This window comes from Chiloscyllium punctatum, chromosome 7, assembly GCF_047496795.1.
Source record: "Chiloscyllium punctatum isolate Juve2018m chromosome 7, sChiPun1.3, whole genome shotgun sequence".
NCBI classification, from domain to species: domain Eukaryota; kingdom Metazoa; phylum Chordata; class Chondrichthyes; order Orectolobiformes; family Hemiscylliidae; genus Chiloscyllium; species Chiloscyllium punctatum.
The window spans coordinates 131,622,576-131,648,168 of NC_092745.1; the positions used below are offsets into that span (position 1 = coordinate 131,622,576).

At 46.4% G+C, this 25,593-nt stretch overlaps 1 protein-coding gene across 2 annotated transcripts in view; it reads right to left on the reverse strand.

The window, feature by feature from the left end:
* Positions 1 to 4,676: 4,676 nt before the first annotated feature.
* The window catches only part of LOC140480145 (box C/D snoRNA protein 1-like), a 42,577-nt gene continuing 21,660 nt past the window's right edge, over positions 4,677 to 25,593 (reverse strand). For both annotated transcript variants that reach the window (XM_072574855.1, XM_072574854.1), the window contains 4 exons: positions 21,201 to 21,281; positions 19,210 to 19,290; positions 6,972 to 7,096; positions 4,677 to 4,907 (listed from right to left, as the gene is read on the reverse strand). In XM_072574855.1, the coding sequence (XP_072430956.1) occupies positions 4,771 to 4,907; positions 6,972 to 7,096; positions 19,210 to 19,290; positions 21,201 to 21,281 (424 nt within the window). In that variant the 3' untranslated portion in view covers positions 4,677 to 4,770. The remainder of the gene's footprint in view (positions 4,908 to 6,971; positions 7,097 to 19,209; positions 19,291 to 21,200; positions 21,282 to 25,593) is intronic.

Consider the following 25,593-nt stretch of genomic DNA (forward strand, 5'->3'; position numbering starts at 1 on the left):
GAACATCTTTGGACTGTGGGAGAAACTGGAGCAAATCCACGTAAACACGGGGAGAATGTGCAAACTCCACACAGACAGTCACCCAGGTGGAAATGAACCTGGGACCCTGGTGCTGTGAGGCAGCAGTGCGAACCACTGAGCCATTGTACTGCCCCATTAAAAAAAAACAGAAAGTCCTGGAGAAACTGGGCAGGACTGTGGAGACAGGAACAGAGTTATGTTCTGAAGATGAATCATATTGGACTCAAAAAGAAAATAGTTGTCTTTAGCTTTAAGAATCAAAGCATTTATCTGTAACAATGTAGAAGCAAGTACAATGTCCCTCCCTCACAAGGCAGTGGATGTTGAATCTTTCAATATTTTTAAGGTAGAGGGAGATAGTTTCTTGATGACCAAGGGGCTGAAAGATTATTGGAGATATGCAGGAATGTAGAGTTGAGATTAAAATCAGATCAGCCATGATCTTACTGAATGGTAGATCAGACCCAAAGGGTTGAATGGCTGACAGTTTTTCCTTGTTTCTACAATAAATTATTGCTCATTGATACTGCTTGAGTTTTAAACTCTTGATTTGACAATCAGACAATTCTGAGAAAGTGCATATTTTCTGTTCGGAAACAAGTTAAAGACCTTACCTGACCTTTCCTTTTACATAGGGATTACATTTTGCATCTAAACCACACGGCTGACATGGCAAGGCTATGCATGATTTCACAAAATTCAGGTTCGTGCCAAATGGCATCACTTAAAGAAAAAGCTGCTGCTTGGCAGGTCAAAGTTAACTACTCATTTCTCACACTGCGATTTCTAACTGTCTGACAAGACTTCTTACTGTTGAAACCAAAATGTTCCTCTTGCACGCAGACTGACCATACCCACCTCTCCATCTCCATTAATGACGACCGACTTGACACTGACATTTTTTACAAACCCACCAACTCCCACAGCTACCTGGATTACACCTCTTCCCACCCAACCTCTTGCAAAAATGCCATCCCGTATTCCCAATTCCTCCGCCTCTGCCAGATCTGCTCCCAGGAGGACCAGTTCCACCACAGAACACACCAGATGGCCTCCTTCTTTAAAGACCGCAATTTCCCTTCCCATGTGGTTAAAGATGCCCTCCAATGCATCTCGTCCACATCCTGCACCTCCATCCTCAGACCCCACCCCTCCAACCATAACAAGGACAGAACGCCCCTGGTGCTCACCTTCCACCCTACCAACCTTCGCATAAACCAAATCATCCGCCGACATTTCCGCCACCTCCAAAAAGACCCCACCACCAGGGATATATTTCCCTCCCCACCCCTTTCCGCCTTCCGAAAAGACCGTTCCCTCTGTGACTACCTGGTCAGGTCCACGCCCCCAACAACCCACCCTCCCGTCCTGGCACCTTCCCCTGCCACCGCAGGAATTGCAAAACCTGCGCCTACACCTCCTCCCTCACCTCCATCCAAGACCCTAAAGGAGCCTTCCATATCCATCAAAGTTTTACCTGCACATCCACCAATATCATTTAGTGTATCCATGGCTCCCAACGTGGTCTCCTCTACATTGGGGAGACTGGATGCCTCCTAGCAGAGTGCTTTAGGGAACATCTCCGGGACACCCGCACCAATTAACCACACTGTCCTGTGGCCCAACATTTCAACTCCCCCTCCCACTCTGCCGAGGACATGGAGGTCCTGGGCCTCCTTCACCGCCGCTCCCTCACCACCAGACGCCTGGAGGAAGAACGCCTCATCTTCCGCTTCGGCACACTTCAACCCCAGGGCATCAATGTGGACTTCAACAGTTTCCTCATTTCCCCTTCCCCCATCTCACCCTAGTTCTAAACTTCCAGCTCAGTAACTGTCCCCATGACTTGTCCGGACTTGTCCTACCTGCCTATCTCCTTTTCCACCTATCCACTCCACCCTCTCCTCCTTGACCTATCACCTTCATCTCCTCCCCCACTCACCCATTGTACTCTATGCTACTCTCTCCCCACCCCCACCCTCCTCTAGCTTATCTCTCCACACTTCAGGCTCACTGCCTTTATTCCTGATGAAGGGCTTTTGCCCGAAACGTCGATTTCGAAGCTCCTTGGATGCTCTTCCAGCACCACTAATCCAGAATCTGGTTTCCAGCATCTGCAGTCATTGTTTTTACCTTCCTTCCCAAATATGTGACTGACAAAATGAAATTGAACGTTCGTAATGACTGATCTAATTAATGAACGCTTATCCTTCCTGTTTAATGGGTCTAGTCTCACTATTCATCCCTTGCTGTGATTTCTGGAGAGTTATAGATTTCAGAGTTGCTTCCACCCTGAATAATCTGGAAGATACTGAAATGACACTGGATCTCACACAGACACAGTTATTCTCCAGCCAGAGACCCAGCAGGACTGGCTCAGTGTGAGGTCATGCTGTCAATAAACACTTCGGTTTGCAACATACTAATGCAGGATGGTCTGATATTAACCCACATAAACACTTTGAATAAAATAATTTAATGCTCCTACATTATAGCAATGACTTCAATTCAAAATACTGCCACTGGCTGTAAACTTCATACACCCAGAGACCCTGGAATACAGCTAGGTTGCTGACGGGGAAGGTGAAAACACGGGGGGGATCAGGTTAGTCAATCTTGTTGTTCAGTCTGCTTGTTACATCAGTATTATGTTCAACCAAACCTGAGAAATAATCCCTGAAATTACTAATTTAAACAGAAAAGGAAACCCAGTTTAGACAAGACAGAGTTAAGAGAATTGAATCAAACTCCTGACAACACTCTATCCCAGCTGTGACTGATGTTACGGTGTCACTAGATCACAGCATCATTGTAACACACTTGGAATTGAAATCTGGACATGATTGGAGTTGATGAGGCTGTTATTGTTGAACGTTGTATTGGTGATGTTTTGTGTTGACTTCACTTGGGTCAACTCCAGCAGCAACAGTGAGATTGATATGATGCCCCATCATGAGATTAATCCTTATCCTATCACAGCAAGTGGTCACAGAAGCTGTTTCTTTGACAAGCCCTGGCCTCCTACCTTCAATTCCCATCTTCCACCAGCTCGCTCCCAATCTGATGCTGTCTCCTACTTGAATGATCTTGTGCTTGTTTCCAAATCTCTCTCAAGGCCTTCTCTCCCTCACTATCTCTGCAATCTCCTTCACTTTCCTCTGGACTCGTGTGCATTGCTGATCCTAATGTAGGCCGGGTAGAAGAGCTACAGCATTAGAAAGAGGCCATTCAGTCAGTCATTTCTGTCCTAGCTCTCCAAATTGGTGATTCACTACATCCCAGGTCTCTGTAGTTTCCCTTAACCCCTCACATTTTGCCTGTATCCAATTACAGTCCAGCACCCTCCTAACTGCTGGAAAGGATTTTCCTCAAGCTGCCATTTAAGGAGGCAGCGGTGTGGAATCTATTGGAGTAATTCAGACAGCCAGGCAATGTTTTGGAGACAGAGGTTGGGATTTCTAAAAACAAATCGAAACTCAGTCTCGATGAAAACCACAGAAGTGTTGTCGATCACTGTAAAGGCCCCTCTGGTTCACCAATGGCCTTCAGGGAAGGGAATCTCAAACCACCCAGGCAGCTCAACACCACCTTCCCCAATCCAAGAGGATCCAGCCAGCTCCGTCCCCATCCTGTGAAAACGTCACTGCACCAGCAACCCAGAGGCTCCGGCTGTGGGGAAAAGGGTTCAAATCCCACCACGGCAGCTGGTGAAATTTACATTTAACAAAATAATCTGGAATCTAAAGAGCTTCTCAGTAATGGTGAGCATGAAACTATCATCAATTGTCAAAAACCCTTTAGGGAAGGTCTGGCCTACATGTGACTCCAGACACTGTAACATGGCTGCCTCTTAACTGCCCTCGGGATTGGCCGAGCAAGTCTCTCAGTTTGAGTATAACGAGGGAAGGGCAAGAAATGCTGGCGTTCTCAGTGACACTCTCACCCCATGAAAGAATTTAAGGGAGCACCTTAACTCTGTATCTACCTGGCTCTCAGTGGGAACATTTCCTCCCTCTCTATTCTGCCCAGACCCCTTGTGATTTTAAACACCTCAATCCAATTCAACATCCCTCCTCCAACAACAACAGTCCCAGCATGTGAATCGTTCCACTCCACTGCCTTAGCACCCACCCCCAACCCCCCAAAGTGCGGAGTCTAGAAACGCAATGCCCAACTGAGGACAAGCCAGTGTTTATACGGGTCTATGATAAGCATCTTCTTTCTGTATTCCATACCTTAACTGGAAACCCCAGGAAACAGCGACAAGTGCATGGAAACTCCTTCTCCACACTGAACTGTTTCCAACCAATCTTAGTCTCCCATTCCCAAGATTCTGCAGATAAGGGAAAAACTGAAGAGAAAGACTGTAATGTTTGTAATGTTTGAACTTTCAGCTTTATTTCTTTATTTTTTACTTAAAACTAAGAAGGTCTGCAATGTGTATTGACTTTGTTCCTTCTACCTTGTTCTACAGATTGCGAATCTGGGTACAAGGTGGCACCTTGTGTTGGTGACATTATACACTTCTCACTGGACTCCTGTACTGGAGCACACCTGACAATAAAATCAAATCTAAACCTCGGGACTGGTTTTCGTTGAGGTAATACAAAAATGTACACTTCAAGGGTGGGAAGGTAATAAAGAAATACAAGATAAATTGTTAACAAATTTAATTAAGAAATTAGTTAAAGTACAAATACAACTCTGGGATCAATAAGTACTGAAAGTGACACCAAGCAACAGTCTTACTCAAACAGGAAGGTCCTCACGATTACAATGTGAATTCAGAGTGAGATTTGTTTCGGAGTTGTCTTTGATCTCTCCTTCCTCCAGTGAACTCTCGGAGGACAGGTCTGTACTGTTCTGGGCATCTTCATTGGAATCCACTTTGATATGTGACGTGGGGAGTAGAAAAATACACAAGGTAAGCCTCAGAGTGTCACTGATATACAGCGAGAGGCTGCTGATATCAAGCAAAGCAGATAATAAGCAACATTTAGATTCAAACACTGGCTCAGGACACATATCACTTATGTGTCACTTTGTTTGATAACTTGTCCCTGTGAAGCACCATGCAAAACTTTATTATATCAAAGGTACCACCCACATGCAGGTGGTGCTGAGGGAGTGCCGTGTTGTTGAAGGTTCAGCTAAGTTCCCTTCTGAGGGAAGTGGGTTCCACGGGCAAGGCTGGTAAATGCCGCCCATCCTTAATTGCCCTTAAACTGAGTGGCTCTCTGGGCACATTGCTGTGGGTCTGGAGTCACATGTAAGCCAGACCGGGTAAAGGGGGGCAGATTTCCTTCCCTAAAGATTTCAGTTAACCAGACGGGCTTTTGATACAGTCATGGAGAGGAGCTTCCATCTCAGATTTTATGATCTGAAGCTAAATGCTCCCAGTTCCCATTATGGGATTTGAGTCTGTGACCCAGGCCATTTAGCTCTGCCTCTTGATTACTAGCCCAGTGACATGACCACTGTACCACCATCTCACTGGATATATCCTGGAGATACTGCCTGTGCCTTCTGGTGAATGTTGACATTTATGTTGCAGGAGCTGAGGTTTCTGCTGGGTTTTAAACAGCCACCAGCGAAGCAGGTCACCCAGATAACTTGGCAATTTTGTTTTGTTTGGGCTGGTCTTCTACGTGCAAAATGGTGACCATGCTCAAAGTACAACTCACTGGCACTTTGGAGCAGGTTAAATTTGAGAAAGTCAGGAGAAGGAGCGCCCCACCACCTTCTCCGGGGTAACTGGGGACAGGCAATAAACTTCGGTCCAGACAGCGTTGCCCATACACTCCCAAATGAAAAAATTAAGGGTACATTGGGACCAGAAAGTACCAAAGCATAAATCCATTTCAGAGTCAGAAGACTCCTGACACCAGGTTATATCCAACAGGGTTATTTGAAATCACAAGCTTTCGGAGCGCTGGCCCTTTGTCAGGTGAAGTGCTGGTGACTGATGAAGGGGCAGCGCTCTGAAAGCTTATGATTTCTAGTAAACCTCATGGACTATAACCCGGTGTCATGTGACTTCTGACCTTGTCCATCCCAGTCTAACACCGGCCCCTCCACACCCTGACATTTCATGGAAGTGATAAAAGTAGAAAAGAAACTATTTGAGAAGCTGCACGATCGACCCTAATCCACTTTCCCCACAGTCCTGTTACACTATCCCAATTCCCTTTCCAATTGAATTTACTGTCACGTGTACCGAGGCACAGTGAAAAGCTTTCGTAGGTTATTATTGAACCTGCTCACTCAGACAGCACGTTCCAGATCATATTCATGCTCCAAAAATACTCCTCTCATTCTCTTATCAATCGTCTTGCCACTGGGAACGTCTGTTTAATCTGTCAAAATCTTTCCAGGTTTTAAATATCTCAATTAAACCCCCAAGGAAGCTTTCCTGCTCTAAGGAGACCAATCCCAGCTTCTCCAGTCTCTCCACATTCACTGAAGTTCCTCATCCCAGTCCCCATTCCAGTAAATCTCCTCAGCTCCCTATCCTCACCCTGACATCCTTCTGAAGCACAGGGCTCAGGATTGAACTCAACCCTTCACCGAGGGTCCAATGGGGGATGATGAAGTTTTAGTATTCCATCCCACCTTTCATTTCGAAAACCAAGCATCTCATGATTGTTTTTAAACATCCTTCTCAGTTAGTCAGGTTACTCCCCCCTCCCACTAACTCCTCGAGATCTCTAGCTCTCCCACTTACTGAAATAAAACTATTAATGGCTGGAGAAACTCAGCTGGTCCAGCAATATCTGGGGAGAGAGAAACAGAGTTAACAGTTAGAGTCCAATGACTTTCTTCTTCAGAACTGTCTCACCCAGCACTCTATTTAAATGTGGACCATTCATTTTAGATCACATACCATACACAACTCTCTGCAATAATGTGGCATTATGTTAATGGAGAAATGTTAAATTGAGCCAACTTACCATCACTGAGTAACCTGTATTCTGGAGAATTCATTTTCAAAACTACGTGTAATGTAGGATACTCAATAACCGTTTTGTGGCTCAGGTTTTCAATAAGACTTTGAGTCGAATTCAGCTCATAATATCTGAAAAATAAAGTTTACAGTTACTTAATGATATAATTGCAAAAGTATATCGTAATTTCTGAAACAGAAACCCTTCTTGCAGATTAAGGCATTATGTACAACAACCTTTTACATTATTCACTCACAGGATGGGATTATTTTCTATAACTATGTAGCTTAATGGTCATGTATACCAATATCAGTTTATAGATTTGTAAGAAACACAGAATTGAATTTCTTGAAGTGACCTAGTGGGGTTTAAAGTCGTGATCCATGAATTACTGGTCCACATCTATAGTGAAAAAAGGCAGGAAAGTGGATTTGAGGATTATTAGATCAGCCACAATCTCACTGAATGGTGGAACAGACTTGATGGGTTGAATGGCCTATTCCTGCTCCTGTGTTTTATGACTTCTTGTGCAATAATGGGTGGCACAGTGGTTAGCATTGTTGCTTCACAGTGCCAGGGACCCAGGTTCGATTCCAGCCTCAGGCGACTGTCTGTGTGGAGTTTGTACATTCTCCCAGTGTCTGTGTGGGTTTCCTCCCACAAACAAAAGATGTGCAGATCAGGTAAATTGGCCACGCTAAATTGTTCAGGGATGTATAGGTTCGGTGCATTAGTCAGGGGTGAATGTAGGGTAGGGAAATGGGTCTGGGTAGGTTACTCTTCGGAGAGTTGGTGTGGACTTGTTGGGCCGAAGGGCCTGTTTCCACACTGTAGGGATTCTATAATAAAGCCATTATCCTGTGATCACGCCAGGAACACCAAGACTTTTAAAGACAGAACATTTGGCAGGACAGCCCTCCCTGGAAAATACCTTAAACTGTCTGCCAAAATTCTACTCCCAGTTTTCAAGAGTGGGAATCGAACACATGTTATTCTGACTCAGTGACTGAAAAGCAACGGATGAAGCCTGGAATGTGGAATTCCTGTTGACAAACTTTAACTTCTGTTATCGTGAATCATAGATACACCTTACTGTTAAATACTTCAGATGATAAACTGCTTGCCAACATTTCCATTCAAACTCGCTATGTCAACAGTCACGGTGCAATTGTATTATTTAACCAGCAGGAGGCACAATAGCTTCCAAGCATAAATTCTGATAACTCTGCCAGTTAGAGTCTACAGCACAGAAAACAGGCCATTTGACCCAACTGGTCAAGACTGGTGTTGATGCTCCACACACATCTCTTCTCACTCCTCTTCCCCTTGCACGAGCTTTCTGCAACTTATTCCCACATTTGTTTATCAGGTTTTCAGTTAAATGCCTGGATATCATTCTCTTCAACCACTCTCTCTGGTGGTTTGTATCTCACACTCTGCATCCTCTCAATTTCTCACTCAATTTATTATTACAGCATCTTATATTTTACTTCACATCTTTTAAAAAGGTTTCCCGCACAAGCAGGCACATTTTGATCTTAAAATCTCTGTCAAGTCATCCGTCAATCTCTGCCAGAGACTGTTCAATCTTTCCTGATCATGATAGCCTCTGGAACGATCCTCAAAAATCTATTCAATGCCAGCTCCAGCATCACCATAACCTAATTTCAGTTTGAAGGTGAGAACATGCACAGCTTTGTGAGTGTTAACTTACCGAGGTTCAATCCAAGTTAAGCTTCAGGAATGAAACACACTTATTAAACTCTGCCATTAGCCTGGAGAGATCTTTTGAGGGGGTCTTTGGACAATTGACCCCTTATTTCTCCAGCCTATCTGGACTGATTCCCCTAGCAATATATGGCCTTGAATTTTTAAAAAATTCATGGAGTTGTGTCCATCCTTAGTTGCCCCTTGAGAAGGTGGGGGTGAGCTGCCTTCTTGAACCGCTGCAGACCATGTGCTGCGGATTGACCCACAATGCCCTTAGGGACAGAGTCCTGGGGCAGTTAAGAGTTGACCACGTTGCTCTGGTTCTGGAGTCATCTAGACCAAATGACTGGTCCCTTCCCTGAAGGACATTAGTGATGGATTGTCCCAACAATTGACTACGGTTTCATCACCTGTTGAAGTTCAGATTTTTATTGAATTCAAATTCCATCATCTGCCCTGGTGGGGTTTGAAGCTGGATCCCCAGAACATTAACTGGCTTCACAGAACCTTCCAGCTCAGCACCATCCTCATGACCTGTCCTACCTGTCAATTCTCTGCTCCAGCCTCCCCTCTCTGACCTATCACCTCCATCCCCAACCCCATTCACCTATTGTACTCTTTGCTACCTTCCCCCACCGTCCTCCAGATTAGATTAGATTACTTACAGTGTGGAAACAGGCGCTTTGGCCCAACAAGTCCACACCGACCTGCCGATGCGCAACCCACCCATACCCCTACATTTACCCCTTACCTAACACTACGGACAATTTAGCATGGCCAATTCACCTGACCTGCACATCTTTGGACTGTGGGAGGAAACCGGAGCACCCGGAGGAAACCCACGGGGAGAACGTGCAAACTCCACACAGTCAGTCGTCTGAGACGGGAATTGAACCCGGGTCTCTGGTGCTGTGAGGCAGCAGTGCTAACCACCGTGCCGCCCCCCCAACCACCTATTGTACTCTTTGCTCCCTTCCCCCACACTCCTCTCTGACCTATCACCTCCATCCCCACCCCCATTCACCTATAGTACTCTTTGCTACCTTCTCCCCACCTTCATCTATTTATCTCTCCACTCTGGTGATGAAGGGCTTTTGCCCGAAATGTTGATTTTCCTGCTCCTGGGATGCTGCCTGGTCTGCTGTGCTTTTCCAGCACCACTCCGATCTAGACTCTACAGATTAATAGTCTAGTGATACTACCATTAGGTCATTGTTACCCCAACATTCGAATTCCAAATTAAAATGCAGTCAACACTGAACTTTGGAGGTTACCCAAATATACAACAATTTTCCATAAACCTACTGTGCAGAACGCCAGGCAATCAGCAAGGTGGGATCACTGATCAAGAAGAAAATGTTTCCTGGTGTTCTATTTGCTGAGTATAAAGATACACATGATAAAGGATTCTGTAAAAAGACCTTTAGTCATGGAAGCTGACAGACCACACTCTAAAGGAATGGAAACAACAGTCATCTTATCTCAAATTGAGGAAGTTTAGAAGGTGTACAGTTTCTCCATTGATCAGTTTTTGAAATCTCCTGCTCTGTATAGGCTTGTACTGATAATTGGAAGCTGTGATTTAGATAAATAACATTCTCAGAAAGCAATGACTAACGCTTTCATACTCATGAGGTCACCAACATTGAGAACGCTAACTTGAAGGCACACTTTACTCATCAAACAAAAATGCACAGACTGACATTTTTCTGTTCAAGAAAAAAAAGAGGGAAGGAAACCAAATATAATCACAAAGTCTGTGAAACGGATATGGTAATAGGATCCACGGATCAGGCAGGTCAGTATTCACAAACATTGAAACATTAACAAAATGAAATGCAGCTTTGGAATGTGCTGCCTGCAGATTCCCCAATTCCGGAATCTGAGTGAGACAGAGCATCTTAGCAGGGGGTCAGACAGGTCTCACTGGATTAAACATGGAATCTAGGACGAGATTCGAGAGGAAATTCCCCAGAATATTCCCTCCACTTTACTGGCCCTGGTTTGTCTACCACACTCCGGAGATCCCAAGGTGGTTTAAAACTTTGTTCATGGGATGTGGGTGTCACTGGCTGGGCCCAGCATTTACTGCCCGTCCCTAGTTGCCCCTTGAAAAGGTGGGGGTGAGCTGCCTTCTTGAACCGCTGCAGTCCACATGCTGTGGGTAGGATCATAATGCCTTTATGGAGGGGATTCCAGGATCTCAGTTACCTGGAGGGATTGCTGGGAGGAGCAGGAAGGAGAAATGCTGCATTGGGAGTGAGGCTGTGGAACTCTCTTCCCTGGAGAGCCATGGAGGGTCACTCAGCACATTCAAGGTTGACTCATTCAAGATTTCCAATTGACAGGGCAACAAACTGGAATATGGCGCTGAGATCACAATCCAATCGACCCAGGACCTTACTGAAGATGGGACTAGCACAATGGGCCAAATGGCCTACACCTCCTTACCCACTTTTAGAACATAGAACATTACAGCGCAGTACAGGCCCTTTGGCCCTCGATGTTGCGCCGACCTGCCATACCAATCTGAAGCCCATCTAATCTACACTATGCCATGTAGGTCCATATGCTTGTCCAATGACAACTTAAATGTACTTAAAGTTGGCGAATCTACTACCGTTGCAGGGAAAGCTTTCCATTCCCTTACTACTCTCTGAGTAAAGAATCTACCTCTGACATCTGTCGTATATCTATCAACCCTCAATTTAAAGCTATGCCCCCTCGTGCTCGCTGTCACCATACTTGGAAAAAGGCCCTCCCTGTCCACCCTATCTAACCCTGTGATTATCTTATATGTCTCTATTAAGTCACCTCTCAACCTTCTTCTCTCTAATGAAAACAGCCTCAAGTCCCTCAGCCTTTCCACACAAGACCTTCCCTCCATACCAGGCAACATCCTACTAAATCTCCTCTGCACCCTTTCCAAAACTTCCACATCCTTCTTATAATGCGGTGACCAGAACTGTACACAATACTCCAAGTGCGGCCACACCAGAGTTTTGTACAGCTGCAGCATAACCTCATGGTTCCGGAATTCGATCCCTGTATTAATAAAAGCTAAACCACTATATGCCTTAACAACCCTATCAAACTGGGTGGCAACTTTCAAGGATCTGTGTACCTGGACACCGAGATCTCTCTGCTCATCTACACTGCCAAGAATCTTACCATTAGCCCAGTACTTTGCATTCCGGTTACTCCAACCAAAGTGAATCACCTCACACTTGTCCGCATTAAACTCCATTTGCCACCTTTCAGCCCAGCTCTGCAGCTTATCTATGTCTCTCTGTAACCTATAACGTCCTTTGTCACTATCCACAACTCCACCGACCTTAGTGTCATCTGCAAATTTACAAACCCACCCTTCTACGCCCTCATCCAGATCGTTTATAAAAATGACGAACAGCAGTGGACCCAACACCGACCCTTGCGTTACACCACTGGTAACTGGACTCGAGGATGAACATTTCCCATCAACCACCACCCTCTGTTTTCTTTCAGCAAGCCAATTATGATCCAAATTGCTGTGTCTCCCACAATCTCATTCCTCCATATTTTGTACAATGCCCTACTGTGGGGAACCTTATCAAAAGCCTTGCTGAAATCCATATATACCACATCAACCAGATTACTCTCATCTTGTTTGTTTAAAACCGCCATTACTAACGAGAATTTGGTTTTCCCGTCTCTGTGATGTTCATATGTACATTAAACACATTACAGCTTTATCCCCAGTGCAATATCTGTGCTGGTTTACTACAATTTTAATGTAATTCAAACAGGGACAGGAGGAGGCCATTTAATATCATCATGGCTGCTCATCCAACTCAGTCCCACGTTCCCATATTCTCCCCCATATCCTTTGATCTCTTTAACCCTAAGAATCTATCTCCTTCAGGAAAACATCCAATGTTTTGACCTCAATTGGTTTCTGTGGCAGAGTTCCACAGGCTCCCCACTCTCTGGGTGAAGACATTTGTCCTCATCTCAGTTTGAAATGGCCTACCCCTTATCCTTAGACCATGACCCCTCCAATTCCGGAATCCCGGAGTCATTGGGAACATCCTGCCTGTGGTTACCTGGCCTGGTCCTGTTCTGATAGAAACCCTTGTAATTGTTGACATTACACCACTCTCTACCTCTGGAATTTCCTCCAGCGCCCCCACTCTTGCCAACATTCCCTCAATTCTTTGTCTCTTGCCCACCCCCAGTTTTGATTACCATTAGTCACCCGCGTGGGTCCTAAGCTCCTAAATCCCCTCCCTAAATACATCTTACCCCCACCTTTAAGAAACTCCTTAAAACTAAACCCTACAATCAAACCTCTGTAGCTCAGTGTCAAATGACGCATGACAAACACTCCTTCAAACTGATGTTTGATCACACTAAAGGCCAGTATTTCAACATTAGTTAAATGTCTCTGCTGTAATAATGAAAAATGCAGTCAAAAGTTTCCTAAAATCCACGAGTTATTCTCAAAGGTCTGTGCCTCCTATTTAAAAAAAACACCTCTTCCTTTGATGACCAGGATCAAATAACAAACCCAACAGCTGTGATCTCAGGGTCATTGAGAAATCTCAGTGCGCACTGAGACAGCAAACCAAGGGTCTGCCTTTAATGTGCCCGAACACTGCCCCTTGCTGACAGCTCGCTGGCAGCCCCTGCTGGTGGGGACAGGGAATGAACAAAGCTCTGCAGAAATTAGGGAGGAACACGGAGGACTGGAAATAACAAATGCTGGAGATCACAGCAGGTCAGGCAGCGTCCACGGAGAGACAGCAAGCTAACGGTTCGGTTCTGGGTGGCTCTTCATCAGAGCTGAGCTGAGCTGAGGTGAAGACAGGACCCTGCAAAACGGCAGTGTTTCCCCCCCCTCAGACGGACTGACAGAGCTGTCACTAACCTCCTGAAAGTTCCTTCTCACCTTGAGAGGGGGCGATAGCCGAGTGGGATTATCACAGGGCTGTTAATCCAGAGACCCAGGTAATGTTCTGGGGACCTGGGTTCAAACCTTGTCATTGTCGATGGTGGAATTTGAATTTAATAAAAATCTGGAATTAAGAATCTAACATTATTATGAAACCATTCCTGAGAATATCCATCTGGGTCACTGATGTCTTTCAGGGAAGGAAACTGCCATCCTTACCCAGTCTGGCCTACATGTGACTCCAGACCCGCAGCAATGGGGTTGACTATCAACTGCCCTCTGGGGCAATTAGGGATGGGCAATAAATGCTGGCCTAGCCAGTGACACCCACATCCTGTGAATTAAAAGAATGAAAAATGTTTATGGAAATTGCACATATTCCCCCTTCAGCACCACCCTCACCCCTCCCCCTACCATTTCTCCTTCCTCCACCCCCTATCTTCTCCCCTCTGCCCCACCATCTCCCCTCTTCCCCCACAACCATCGATACCACCCATTTCCCTTCACTTCCGAAGCTCCAGACCAATTCCTCATCCCGGGAGCCAACAGCTAAAAGCCAAGGTGCGCATTGTCACACCACTGCCTGTGGGATCTTCCTGTGCACCAGCAGAAAACAACTTTCACTCCTTTAATCTTCTGGGGGATGTGTTGTTATGACACACCCTCTGTCACAGGAGAGGACAGTAAGGACCGCAGATGCAGGAAGCCAGAGTGAGGAGACGTGAGGCTGGGTTCCACCATGGCAGATCAGACAGCACCCTGCCCAAAACAGTGACTTCCCTGCCCCTCGGGTGCTGTCTGACCTGCTGCGCTTTTCCAGCCTCACTTTGACTGACTCTGCCACAAGACGGTCTGCAACTTGGATGGTCTGATCCACAGCTTGGGAAATAAACCCTGAGTCACACAGCTCCCTGCCCCCACCCCCCGAATGACCTTACAATGGAGCAGCTTGATCAGCCAGTTCAGAGTCTACCACATCGCTGTGGGTTTGGAGTCACATGTAGGCCAGGCCAGGTAAAGATGGCAGATTTCCTTCTCTGAAGGACATTAGTGAACCAGGGGAGATTTATCACCATCGAATCACAATCCCACATTTATTCAAAGTAATTTATCTTCAATTTTGAACCCAAGTCCCCAAAACTTTATCCAGACTCTCTGGATTACTTGCCCAAAGACATTACCACAACATGACCATCTCCCCCACAGTTGGAATACCTCTACCAGTCAATGAGATCATAGCAGCATCAAGAATCAAACAACCATTTTAAATACATTGATTCTTTTGCTTCCATAGGATCACATGAGAAGAGGCCATTCACTCCATCATGTTGATGATATCTCAGTGAAAGAGAGCTCCCCAACACTCACTTTCTGTTACAGTTTCAGAGCTACTCTGAGTGGGAGAAATATCTTCCCCTTCTCCCTCCATCTTTTCCCAACAGTTTTAAATCCAAGATCTCAGATTGAATCCCATATCTGGAATATAAATCTGGGAGAATCCTCAGAAATTTGAGAAAGTCTGCAAACTCAGCTCCACATCCAGATCAGTCAGAAGCAGAACATGAAAAGTGCTCGCTTTGGAGTGGTGGATTAAGATATTTCATGAAGAGAACCTGCTCCACCCTTTCAACAAACCGTCTTTAAGAAAAATAGAGGTTCCTGATCATTAACACAGTAAGACCAGACAAGGTGAAGGGACTTGGTTTTGTAGCTCACTGGTGACCTCTGTTGGTGCCAAGGCTGCAGCTCCAGCTGGTGGGAATGAAACGGACAAAGGTCCGAGGACTAACTGCTAATGGATTTCAAATCGCAGTGTCCGAGCTGACAAACAGTCAACGGCTCAAACCAAGGGAAGCTCTGGTTCTTTAGAAAATGGAAACGATTGTTAAAGTGGTGGGCAACGACAAGTTAACAGGTAGTAGAGATGCTGGAGGGAACTGCGTGAGATTACATGATACCGCAACCTGCAAAATGGACTTCAACCAGAAACTGGGTACCGATCCTCTGACAATGCGGCACTCCCTCAGTACTGACTCTCTGACAATGCAGCACTCCTTCAGTACAGACCCTCTGACAGTGTAGCAGTCCCACAGTACTGACCCTTTAATAGTGCGGCGCTCCCTCAGTAGTGACCCTCTGACAGGGCGGCATTCCCTCAGCACTAATCCTCTGACGGTGCAGCACTCCCTCAGCACTGACCCTCGAACATTGCGGCAATCCCTCAGCACTGATCCTCTGACAGTGCGGCACTCCCTCAGTACTGACCCTCTGACAGTGTAGCACTCCCTCAGTACTGAACCTCTCACACTGCGGCAGTCCCACAGTACTGACCCATTAACAGTGCACACTCCCTCAGTACTGACCCTCTGACAGTGTGGCATTCCCTCAGTACTGATCCTCTGGCAGTGCGGCACTCCCTCAGCACTGATCCTCTGACAGTGCATACTCCTTAAGTACTGACCCTCTGACAGTGCAGCACTCCTTCAGCACTGACCCTCCCTGTGTCTGTACTCTGAGCTCAAATCAGAATGTTGTGCTGTACCCAGTCAGTCCCAATTCTCACTGACCCAGCACTATCTTTTGGAGCTTACGTCTGTGCCCAGTGTAGATTAATGTACGGGAGCTGTTGGAGTGAGAATGTGATTGGAGCTGAGCTCTGCTGGAGCCCCACGCTGAGCTCTGCTGGAGCATCACGCTGAGTTCTGCTGGAGCCCCACGCTGTGGATGAGGTGATACCTCTTACCCATTTCCCACCATAACCTCCTGAATGTTCTAACAGAAGCCCAGCAGCACCAACATAAAACGAAATGCAGTTTATGTCATGGCAGGGACCACCTCCCACAGACCCCCAAGGAGGGCTTCAGGGTTTGTCTCTTTGGCTCAAGGGTATGTCGCTCTCTTTGAAATCCACACTTGGCCCTGACCCACAACATCTCAACCATGTTACACCCAGCATTCCCAAAGCCTCTGTTAGCTCGATGATTCATTTGTAGAATCGTCTGGATGTAAAAGAGGCCTTTCCTTCCATTGTACCTGTGCTTGCTCAGTAAAACATCTGTTCAACCTCCAACACCCCAACCTAATCGCACTGTGAATGCCTCCAATCCCTGTATCCTCTGGTTCCTGTGTGAAAGTTCTGACTGAATCTGTTCCCACCGCCCTTTCAGACAGCACCTTTCAGATCCAAACAGCTCACTGTGTAAAACAATCCCCCTCACCTCCCAGTCTGGGGCTTTTCCCCGATTCCCTTGAATCTGTCTCCCTCTGCTCCCTCACCCTCCTGCCCCTGGAAACACTCTCTCCTGATTGATTCTATGGTGATTTTAAACACCTTGATTTATTTATTTGTTTATTCATTTTGTGGAAAGTGGGTGACACTGCCTGGGCCCAGCATTTATTGCCCGTCACTAGTTGCCCCTTGAGAAGGTGGGAGTGAGCTGCCTTCTGAAATCGCTGCAGTCCGTGGTAACCCCACAATGCCCTCAGGGAGGAAATTCCAGGATTTTGACCCAGTGACAGTGAAGGAACGGTGATATATTTCCAAATCAGGATGGTGAGTGGGTTGGAGGGGAATGTGCAGGGGGTGGTGTTCCCATGGATCTGCTGCCCTTGTCTTTCTAGATGGAAGTGGTTGTGGGTTTGGAAGGTGTTGTCTGAGGATCTTTAGTGAGTTTCTGCAGTGCATCTTGTAGATGGTACACACTGCAGTCACTGAGCATCGGTGGTGGAGGGAGTGGATGTTTGTGGATGTGGTGCCAATCAAATGGCTGCTTTGTGCTGAATGGTGTCAAGCTTCTTGAGTGTTGTTGGAGCTGCCCCCATGCAGGCAAGTGGGGAGTATTCCATCACACTCCTGACTTGTGCCGCTATAGATGGTGGACAGGCTTTGGGGAGTCAGGAGGTGAGTTACTCACCACAGTATTCCCAGCCTCTGACCTGCTCCTGTAGGCATTAACCTCCCCCTAACACTCCGTGCTTGGTGACGAACTAGCCCAGCTTCTCGACGAGACTTTTCCAGGAAGCTGGATTGATCAGGACATGAGCAGCATCACAGTGTGTAGACACAGCAAGGTACCCATTGGCTGTTCTCCAGGGTGCAACGTTCATGGCTTCAGCACAAGGGAGGGACGCTTGAAGGAAATAAAGTTGGAGAGTTCTGGATGAAATTAGGGATTGGGATAGACTCAGTTGGGCAAATGGCCCGATTCAGTGTCACAAATGACGAAGATTCACCAGGGACACCTTACTCAATGTGAACACCTGCCTGCGCCAATGGCAGACACGGGGTGGGAGCTGAGGGTAGACACGGGGAGGGAGCTGAGGGTAGACACGGGGAGGGAGCTGAGGGTAGACATGGGGAGGGAGCTGAGGGTAGATATGGGGAGGGAGATGACGGTAGATATGGGGAGGGTGCTGAGGGTAAATATGGGGAGGGTGCTGGGGGTAGACATGGGGAGGGAGCTGAGGGTAGACATGGGGAGGGTGCTGAGGGTAGACATGGGGAGGGAGCTGAGGGTAGACATGGGGAGGGAGCTGAGGGTAGACACGGGGACGGAGCTGAGGGTGGACATGGGGAGGGAGCTGAGGGTAGACATGGGGAGGGAGCTGAGGGTAGACATGGAGAGGGAGCTGAGGGTAGACATGGAGAGGGAGCTGAGGGTAGACATGGAGAGGGAGCTGAGGGTAGACACGGGGACGGAGCTGAGGGTAGACATGGGGAGGGAGCTGAGGGTAGACATGGGGAGGGAGATGAGGGTAGACATGGAGAGGGAGCTCAGGGTAGACATGGAGAGGGAGCTGAGGGTAGACATGGAGAGGGAGCTGAGGGTAGACATGGAGAGGGAGCTGAGGGTAGACATGGGGAGGGGGGCTGGAGGTTGATTCAGTCACAGGTTCCACTGATCTGAAAAAAAAACAATTGCAGTGCGCTGGGAAATGGCAGAGGAGTGAGACCAGCAGAGCTGTGTGTGCAGAGTGCTAGTATGGAGTTACAGGCTGAATGGCCGTCATTTATACAGTAACTGTACAGTATTGCATACAGTTCTGGTCACCACATTAAAAGAAGCATATGGGAGCATTGGAAAGGTGCAGAAGAGATTTACTAGGATGTTACCTGGTATGGAGGGATGGTCTTATGAGGAAAGGCTGAGGGACTTGTAGCTGTTTTTGTTAGAAAGAAGAAGGGTAAGAGATGACTTAATAGAGACATATAAGATAATCAGAGGGTTAGATAGAGCGGACAGTGAGAGTGTTTTTCCTTGGATGGTGATAGCTCACACGAGAGGCCATAGCTTTAAATTGAGGGATGACAGATATAGGACAGACATCAGGGGTAGCTTCTTTACTCAGAGAGTAGTAGGGGTGTGGAATGCACTGCCTGTAACAGTCGTAGACTTGCCAACTTTAAGGGCATTTAAATGGGCATTGGATAAACATAACAAGGAGAATGGAATAGTGTAGATTAGATGGGCTTCAGATTGGTTTCACAGGTGGGCGCAACATTGAGGGCCGAAGGGCCTGGACTGCACTGTAATGTTCTATGTAACCATTCTGTGACTGCGTGTCAGTAAAATCCAACCAGTCAATGGTCTGTTCTGCTCTTACCGGACAGAGTTATGTTTCCGATTCTCCACCTTCATCAAGATTCTTAATTCACTGAGAGAAACCATCGTATAAACCTTCAGCCTGTAAAATACAACAGAGGGCAGGAACCCAGCATCAGGCACTGAGTACTGGAAAATCACAAAAAAAAATACCATGAAGCTCAGGCAGCCTCTGTGGAGAAAGTGTGCGAACGAGAGAGCGAGCATGTGAGAGAGAGGAGAGGAAGCACGAGAGAGCGAGCGAGCAAGCAAGAAAGAGAGCGATGAAGTTCAGGTTAGATCACAGCGATGAGAACTCCTCATGGTAACAAACTGGTCAATGTGGAACAGGAACTCTGTCTCTATCTGCACATAGTGAAGAAGCAGCGCTCCGAAAGCTTATCCTTCCAAATAAACCTGTTGGACTATAACCTGGTGTGGTGTGACTTCTGAATAATAAAATCAAATCATGGTTTCACACTCCCTTTCTATCTCTATGACCTCCTACAGTTTCGAAGTCCCAGATCTCTGCACTGCTCCAGTTTGTTCACCTCTGTAAATGGTGCAGAATGTGGTGTAATGGAGTCACTCTTGCTTCAGCCTGGTAGCTAGTTACAAGTGAGAAGCACTGCAGTCATACAACTCTTAACTCAGCCACTCTTCCACTAATATAGGTGTCTTTTTAGAAGAATGATTTTTAATTAACCTGTTTGGACCGTGTAATGATACATCACCGGGGCATATAGGGATTCGAACCTGGACATTATGGCCCTGAAGTAAGGAGACTGCTACTGTGAAACACATCTCAATTGCTGCCAGTCACCCGATTGAGAATCACACCCCGCGAGTGAAGATCCAAATGAAGAACAACGAGTAATATAGGCAGCAGGAGGTGAAGGTTCAAGGTGAGATCCTGATGGATTCCACACCCTAACCCATCTAATCTCTCAGCTGCTGTTCCAGGCTTTCAGCAGATCTTAGGAGAAAATGAGGACTGCAGATGCTGATCTTAGGAAGGATACATTGGCCTTGGAGTGAGAAAATGTAAGTGTACAAGAACGATACCTATACTTCAGACTGAGGGGATTATGAGGGATTGTACAAATTGGGAACAAGAACAGAAATTGCTGGGAAAACTCAGCAGGTCTGGCAGCATCTCTGGAGGGAAAGCAGAGTTCTGAGGAAAAGTCACCGGACCTGAATTGTTAACTCTGTTTTCTCTCCAAAGATGCTGCCAGACCTGCTGTGTTTTCCCAACAATTCCTGTTTTTATTTCTGATCTCCAGCAGTTCTTTGTATTTTTTTTTAAAACAAATGAGGCCTGTTTTATCTAGAACGTAGAAGGTATAGGAGGGGATCAGATCAAAGTCTTCAAGATATTAACAGGAGAAGACAGGGTAGATAAATTATTCCCACTGGTTGGGGATTCTAGATCTAGGGGTATAGTCTGAGAACTATAGCCAGTGAAATGTTCAGAAGCACTTCCACACACAAGGGAGGGAGAGGTTTGGAACTCTCTTCCACAAATAGCAGTGGGTGCTGGATCAGTTGTTAATTTTAAATTCAGTCGGATAATTTTTGTGAAGCAAAGATATTAAGGGCTATGGGTCAAAAACAGGTATATGGAGTTTGGCCACAGATTAGCCATGATCTCATTGGTTGGCATACAGGCTTAAGAGGCTGAACGGCCTCCTCCCATTACTATGTTCCCATGGGCCCTGACCGTATTGGAAAGTTTAGCGTTCAAATCCTGAGTTTGATGCTTTACGTGTGTGCCACATAGTCATGCTGATGGCAAACTGTAATTAATGCCCCACACTTGTATCTATTTAAACACAAATAATGTAAAATTAAAATCAGATTCTATCTCCTGAAGCCCACCAGCAGCATGTGGACCTGAACAAGAATCTCCTGAAATGTAAGAAGGCAGCACCGTACCATTCTGGATCAGAATGGGAAAAAGCTGCAATTTCTCAGCTTCAAGGATAACGTTTAACAAAGCCGTGGACATACTTCTGTCTGATGACTGGGTCGGCCTCTACCGGGTCAACGTACTTTCTCAGTACCTCTTGCAAAGTCTTGATGCTCGGCACCCTATAAAAGAAAGAAATAGAAATGAATCTTCAGTTTCCGAAGCACTTACCTTGCTCTGACGTGGAATATTTCAGGATAGAAACATGCCATTCGGCCCAACTGAGTCGTGCTGGATGTCCTCCCACCTTTCAGCTAAATGCCAGATCCTTCAATTCCTTTCTCCCTCGTGTATTGATCCAGCTCTCAACTGACACATTGGCAAGATTCACCCCAAACACTCCCTCCCCCTGTGGGAGTGAGCTCAATACTGTCCCTATCTCCAGGTGAAGAAATATCACCTGAATTCCCAGTTGAAATTTATTGATGAGCTTAAAATGATGATATCTCTGTAATGAATAAATATTTTATTCTGCTGTCCATTAAGGACTTTGCATTTAGCTGTTTCCATTGACCAACGATGTTGAAATTGTAGATCAATCCTCTCAACAACGACACTTGCTGAAATCTTGCCCCGACAGGAACTTTTGAAAAGGGCAGTGGGTTATTTGCATATAGAAGTCTAAGAAAACACATAACTCGACATGTGAGATTTGTTGATCCTGGCACAGAATCTCCAGGGTCTAAAACGAAACCCAACTTGCTCCTTGCAAGAAAATATATTGAGCGTGTCAGCACCTGGTCACATCTCAAACAGACAAAAACTCTTGGTAAAAGCAAATTACTGCAGATGCTGGAATCTGAAACCAAAAGAGAAAATGCTGTAAAATCTCAGCAGGTCTGGCAGCATCTGTAAGGAGCGAAAAGAGGTGACGTTTCGAGTCTAACAGACCCTTTGTCAGCTCTGACAAAGGGTCAGTTAAGACTCGAAACGTCAGCTCTTTTCTCTCCTTACAGATGCTGCCAGACCTGCTGAGATTTTCCAGCATTTTCTCCTCAGATGAAAACTCTTCACTGCAGCTCCTGTCTGGTGGGCTGTTCTCAGACTTGGCTATGTTCAGGATTGGGATATGGGGAGCAGTAAGCTCCCAGTAAATGAAGGGAAATGGGGAACCAGAGAAAGGGGTAGATGATCCATCGTGATCTCATGGAAGATGTGGAGGTGCTGGGGTTAGATTGGGGTGGACAAAGTCAGAAGTCACCCAACACCACTTATAGTCCAACAGGTTTATTTGTAATCACAAATTGAATAAAGAAGTTAGGAAGTTATGTAGCAGTTTACACGACGTTGGTGAGGCCGCACTTGGGAGTATTCTGTTCAACTTTCACTCAGTCTCCCACTCAATACAATCATGGCTGATCACCTATTTCAATGCCTTGTTCCCTCGACTATTCCCATTTCCTACTGTGTCATTGGTATATAAAAATCTGTCAATCTCTATTTTAAACATGCTCAAAGACTAAATTTCCACTTTCAGCTGGGGTAGGGAATTCCAAAAATAACCTGGTGTGAAAAAAAACAAACATGCTCCGCATCTCAGACCACAATGGCACTCCCCTGGTACACCCCTAGCTTGAGGCAAAAGTGAGGACGGCAGATGCTGGAAATCAGAGTTTAGATCAGAGTGGTGCTGGAAAAGCACAGCAGGTCAGGCAGCATCCGAGGAGCAGGAAAATTGACATTTCGGGCAAAAGCCCTTCATCAGGAAAGTGGAAGGGTACTGTTGGGGATGTTGAGAGAGGAAAAAGTGGAGGGCTTGGAGGCCCTGGTCATGGCGGATGGAGGTGTAGAGGGATTGGATATCTATGGTGAAGATGAGGCGTTGGGGCCAGGGAAACGGAAGTCTTGGAGGAGGTGGAGGGCGTGGGTGGTGTCTCGAACGTATGTGGGGAGTTCCTGGACGAGGGGGAATAGGACATCCCTGATGAAGGGCTTTTGCCTGAAACGTCGATTTTCCTGCTCCTCGGATGCTGCCTGACCTGCTGTGTTTTTCCAGCACCACTCTAATCTAGATCGCCTGGTTCTAGACTCCCCACCTGGGGAACAGATCTTCCCTGCATCTATCTCGTCTATCCCTTTTTCAATTATTTTATAAGTTTCAATGAGATCATCTCTCACTCTTTCAAACTCTAGAGAACAAAGGCCCGGTTTTCCAAATCCCTTTATAAAGCTCACCAATAGGATAAACAACACACTGAGGAACCTACAAAAAAACGGACAGATAACCAGGTTTGACCTACAAAGAATGAAACCTGAAAGCAACAACACCCCCAGGTTCTATGGACTACCCAAAGTGCACAAACCAGACATCCCACTCAGACCCACAGTATCACTACCAGGGACACCATCACACACACTGGCCAAAGAACTACAGCAGAAACTGAAACACCTGATCAGCGGATCCAGACACTCTATACAGTCAACACAGGAATTCTTGGACATCATCAGAAATATACACATAGACAAGGAAGAAACCATGGTCTCATAGACGGCATACTCAAACTACTGGACCTGTGCCTCACAACACGCTTCACATTCAACAACCAAATATATGAACAAATCAACAGCACACCCATGGGCTCACCCATCTCTGGACTCATAGCAGAAGCGGTAATGCAAAGATTAGAACAAACCGTCTTACCGCAAATTCAACCCAAACTCTGGGTCAGATATGTGGATGACACCTTTGTAATCATTAAAAACACAGAAATAGAGAACACACACCGGATCATCAACGCCACACTCACAGGAATCCGATTCACTAGAGAGGAAGAAAAGGACAACCAACTCCCATTCCTAGACGTGATGATACAGAGAACACCGAACGGAGAATTCACCACAAAGGTTTACAGGAAAGCCCCACACACAGACCAAGTCCTGAACTACGAAAGCAACCACCCCAACACACACAAAAGAAGTTGCATCAAGACACTGTTCAAAAGAGCCACAACACACTACAGTACACCAGAACTGCAAAAAGAGGAAGAAGAACACCTATACAATGTATTCGCCAAAAACGGATACCCCCGCAATTTCACCAACAGATGCCTAAGGGAAAGACAACGGAACGAGGACATGCCACAACCCAAAAGACTAGCCACATTACCATACATCAAGAGCATTTCCGAACTGACAGCCAGACTACTGCGACCACTAGGACTCATAACAGTACACAAACCAACAGCCACTCTCAGACAACAACTCACCAGGACGAAGGACCCGATACCCAGAATGAGCAAAACCAATGTAGTGTACAAAATCCCATGCAAGGACTGCACAAAACACTACATAGGACAAACAGGAAGACAGTTAACGATCCGTATCCATGAGCACCAACTAGCCATGAAACGACACGACCATCTATCCTTAGTAGCCACACACTCAGATGACAAGCAACATGAATCCGACTGGGACAACACTACTATTATAGGACAAGCCAAACAGAGAACAATCAGGGAAGAAATTCCTAGAGGCATGGCACTCATCCACAGATTCAATCAATAAGCACATTGACCTGGACCCAATATATCGACCACTGCAGCGGACAGCTGGAACTGACAACCGGAAGCGGCAGATTCAAACCACAACAAATGCCGGAGGAAACATCACAGAAGCGCTTCACAGGAGGGTCCCAGGCACTGAGGATGTCACCTAGACAGGGGACGAAACGTCTGCAACACAAATTCCCAGCTCGGCGAACAGAACCACCACAATGAGCAACCGAGCTACAAATCTTCTCACAAACTTTGAATCCCTTTATAAACTCATGAGGGGCATGGATAGGGTAAATAGATAAGATCTACCTCCCAGGGTAGGGGAGTCCAAAACTAGCGGGCATAGGTTTAAGGCTCAAGGGAAAAGATTTAAAAGGGACCTAACAGTACCTTTCTCACACAGAGGGTGGCATGTGTATGGAATGGGCTGCCAGAGGAAGTGGTGGAGGCTGGTACAATTACAACATTTATTAGGCATCTGGATGGGTATATGAATAGGAAGGGTTTAGAGGGATTTTGGCCAAATGCTGACAAATGGGTCTAGGTTAATTTAGCATACCTGGTCGACATGAGTGAATTGGACGAAAGAGTCTGCTTCTGTATTGTACATCTCTATGGCTCTACGATCTCTGTCAGAGCGTGGGAGGCACTGTGGCACAGGTGGGCGCAGGTGGCACAGTGGTTGGCACTGCTGCCTCACAGCGCCAGAGACCCGAGTTCAATACCCGCCTCAGGCAACTGACTGTGTGGAGTTTGCACATTCTCCCTGTGTCTCCGGGTGCTCTGGTTTCCTCCCACAATCCAAAGATGTGCAGGTCAGGTGAACTGGTCATGCTAAATTGCCCGTAGTGTTAGGTGAAGGGGTAAATGTAGGGGAATGAGTCTGGGTGGATTGCGCTTCGGTGGGTCGGTGTGGACTTGTTGGGCCGAAGGGCCTGTT